The sequence below is a fragment of the Vigna unguiculata genome, chromosome 8, assembly GCF_037176805.1.
Source record: "Vigna unguiculata cultivar grain cowpea cultivar isolate G323 ecotype 2 chromosome 8, ASM3717680v1, whole genome shotgun sequence".
Classification (NCBI taxonomy): Eukaryota; Viridiplantae; Streptophyta; class Magnoliopsida; order Fabales; family Fabaceae; genus Vigna; species Vigna unguiculata.
Window position 1 is genome coordinate 29,639,755 of NC_140799.1, and position 3,441 is coordinate 29,643,195.

The window sequence follows — 3,441 nt, forward strand, 5'->3', positions numbered from 1 at the left end:
TCCTGAGGATCAGGAGAAGACGACTTTTACTTGCCCTTTCGATGTGTTTGCATATCGAAAGATGCCTTTTGGTCTTTGTAATGCCCCTATTACCCTCCAACGATGAATGCTAACAGTTTTTGTTGATTTGGTAAAGAAGTGTATTTAGGTGTTCATGGACGACTTCTCGGATTTCGGAAGATCCTTTTATCTATGTCTGATGAACCTAGATGTAGTCTTAAAAAGATGTATAAACACAAACTGATGTGTTATTACAAAGGAAGTTGTAGGTATCCTATGGCATTGTCACAATTCGCCATATCGTGGACACTTTAATGGAGAAAGGACAGTTGCCAAGGTGCTCCAATCTAGTTTTTACTAGCCTAATTTGTTCAAAGATGTTCATGCTTATGCTAAGAGTTGTGATAAGTGCCAGAGGGTTGGAAGAATTTCAAAAAGAAATAAGATGTCACTACAAGCCATTTTTGAGGTTGAGGTGTTTGATTGTTGGGGAATTGACTTTGTTGGTCCCCTACCTTCTTCATACAGTAATGAGTACATTTTGGTTACGGTGGATTATGTCAGCAAATGGGTGAAGGAACCTACTTGTCAGAAAAATGATACCAAGACAGTCATTAAGTTCTTGAAATGTCTGATTTTCTCACGATTTGGAGTTCCTAGGGTCCTCATCAATGATGTAGAGTCCCACTTTTGTAATGCTCAGTTAACCAAGGTCTTGAAACATTATGAGGTGAGGCACAAAATAACCTCTCCTTATCATCCTCAAACCAATGGCTAAGTTGAATTGTCAAATTGGAAGATAAAGAAGATTCTTGAGAAGACTATGACATCATCTAGGAAAGATTGGCCTGTGAAACTAGATGATGCTTTGTGGGCTTATAGGATTTCCATGAAGACTCCAATGGGGTTATCCCCATTCCAGTTAGTCTATGGCAAATCATGTCATCTGCTAGTGGAAATGGAACATAAGGCCTATTGAGCCTTCAAATTTCTGAACCTTGATCCCTTGTTGTCTGCTAAGAAGAGGAAACTACAGTTGCAAGAACTTGAAGAGATGAGATTGACTGCTTATTAAAGTTCAAAGAGATATAAGGAGAAAGTCAACCTTTATCATGATAAAAAGCTTTTGAAAAAGGATTTTCAACCTGGCCAACAAGTTTTGCTTTTCAATTCAAGATTCAAACTATTTCCTGGCAAGTTAAAATCCAAGTGGTCTAGACCTTTCACTATCAAGGCTATTAAGCCTTATGGTGCTGTTGAGTTGATGGATCCTTCATCTGAAGATCTACTTAGAAGTTGGGTGGTGAATGCTCAAGGGTTGAAACATTATTTGGGGGATAAGGTTGAATGCCTCACCACTATCTTTAATAAACTGTTACTAGTCAAGCTAGTGACTTTAAAGAAGCGCTAACTAGGAGGCAACCCAATGTTTATTTCTATTTCTTAGTTTTTGTTTCATTGTTGCTATTTCGATCTTGTCGCCCAGTGATTGGCCACAAAGGTTATGATGAGTTATGTCTTCCTAGCCACAATTTTGTGTTGAGTGTCAATGGTATGCCAATTCGGTTATTTAGGAAACATTTCACGTCATTGGCCTAAGTGTGGATTGCCTTTTCTTACACCAACCTCCGACCTAACAAGCACACTTCTTATTTGAATATGGAGAGGGTTTATCTCATTTATGGGATAGTCACTGAGTTGGACATGGATGTTGGAGCACATATCACGTTGGGCATAACCTATACTATTAATGCTCCCAATTTATAATTGGGCTTTCTTACCATAATCACGACACTTTGCAGGGACAAGGGTCTTTTTTTGACACTCCTGTGTTGCTCTCTCTTTCTCCTCCCCTGGATAAGAAGTTCGTCTAAAAACATTGCACCAATAGGGCAGTTGATTCCCCTAGTCATAAAGTTGTACGCTAGCCTCGTCGTTCCCATGCTTTTTTTTGCTAATTTTGAGGCGACTTTCTAGGCTTCCATGGCCAAGATGTTTTCTAGACGAGATGATATGTGGTCTGCTTGTTACATCCATAAATTATACTATTAATAAATAATGTATTACTTTATTTATAAGCATTTTAATATGTATCTATAATATATATATATATATATATATATATATATATATATATATATATATATATAATATTATTAAAAATAATAATGTATCTATTATAATAAGTTATAAACATATGAATTTAAAGATTATAAATATCCAAAATATCAAATAATTGAATATTTTATAAAAAATATATTACATATTTTAGAATTTATATATGTTAATGAGAAAAAAATATTTTTATTATAATAATAGAAGAAACGTAAACAAAACAAATGTGCGGTGAAAGATTGAGTTATAAACAAGGTTACAATTTCAAAGGTTATCTATAAGTGAAAGGAAAAAAAACAAAATCTAATTAGTATATATATATATATATATATATATATATATATATATATATATATATATATATATATATATATATATATATATATATATATATATATATATATATATATATATATATATATATATATATATATATACACGCACGTAATAAAAGCATGTAAACATTGAAGGAATAGAAATAAATGCTCCTCCATCTGAAAATAAAATATTAGGAACGAATGTTTAGTTAGCAATGTAATTGGCCTAGTGTTAAAAGAATTTGGTTAAAATAAAATTAACACTAATCATTACTTGAGTAGTATAAATAGGTGAAGGGTTATGGAATGCAGGGGGAGGTAAAAACCAAAAACAAAGAGAGTTTAGTACTTTGAAATTATTCATCAAGTTAATCTAGTACAAGAAATAGGTGGTGTGAGTGCAGCGAAGAAAATAGAAAATATATCATCATAGTCTCAATATAATTTTGGTATATCTTCCACAATAAATGAGATAAGGGGAGGAGACATTATCATTTTACCTTTTTACTTTTATTATTATTTTTTATCTCTTCATAATTATTTTTATTTTTATATTTAGTAAGTGAGGTGCCCTAATCTCATTCTAACTTATATTTAGTTCTCGTCCTTATTTATTTATTTATATTCATCTCTAGTTATGCATTGGTCCTATTTATTCAATTTATATTTACCCTCTTTTATTTATTTATATTGATCTCTAGTCACGTATTGGTCCTCTTTATTTATTTTTAGTTATGTACTAATCCTATTTATTTATTTATATAATTATATGATTTAACATCAAAATAAGACTTATGATAAATAAATATTTGATTTTTGTAGTTGAAGGTATAACCTTGGAAATTTAAATGAGTAGTTAGTACTCAAGATGAAATGTTCTTCAATTACTATGTTGGTCATGATGAGATGTTTACTTTTATGAATTTGAAAAGAGTTTTCATTTTATTTTAGGTTAAATTACTCTTTTGGTCCTTTTATTTGTCAAGTGAGATTAGTTTGGTCCTCAAGT

At 31.5% G+C, this 3,441-nt stretch overlaps 1 protein-coding gene across 1 annotated transcript; it reads left to right on the forward strand.

The window, feature by feature from the left end:
- The first annotated feature begins 445 nt into the window (after nt 1-445).
- On the forward strand, nt 446-1,411 carry LOC146884372 (uncharacterized). Its single transcript, XM_085665955.1, has 3 exons — nt 446-730; nt 800-921; nt 1,078-1,411. Exons 1-3 carry the CDS (start codon nt 446-448, stop codon nt 1,409-1,411), a joined length of 741 nt encoding a protein of 246 aa, XP_085522081.1.
- Nucleotides 1,412-3,441: the final 2,030 nt, after the last annotated feature.

Excerpts from the sequence above, each read along its gene's own strand:
- LOC146884372 (XM_085665955.1), top strand. The coding sequence starts at position 446 with ATGTCACTACAAGCCATTTTTGAGGTTGAGGTGTTTGATTGTTGGGGA. Across the intron at positions 731-799 it reads AGGTCTTGAAACATTATGAG|ATAAAGAAGATTCTTGAGAA; the intron begins GTGAGGCACAAA and ends TCAAATTGGAAG. Across the intron at positions 922-1,077 it reads ATGGGGTTATCCCCATTCCA|TTCAAAGAGATATAAGGAGA; the intron begins GTTAGTCTATGG and ends TGCTTATTAAAG.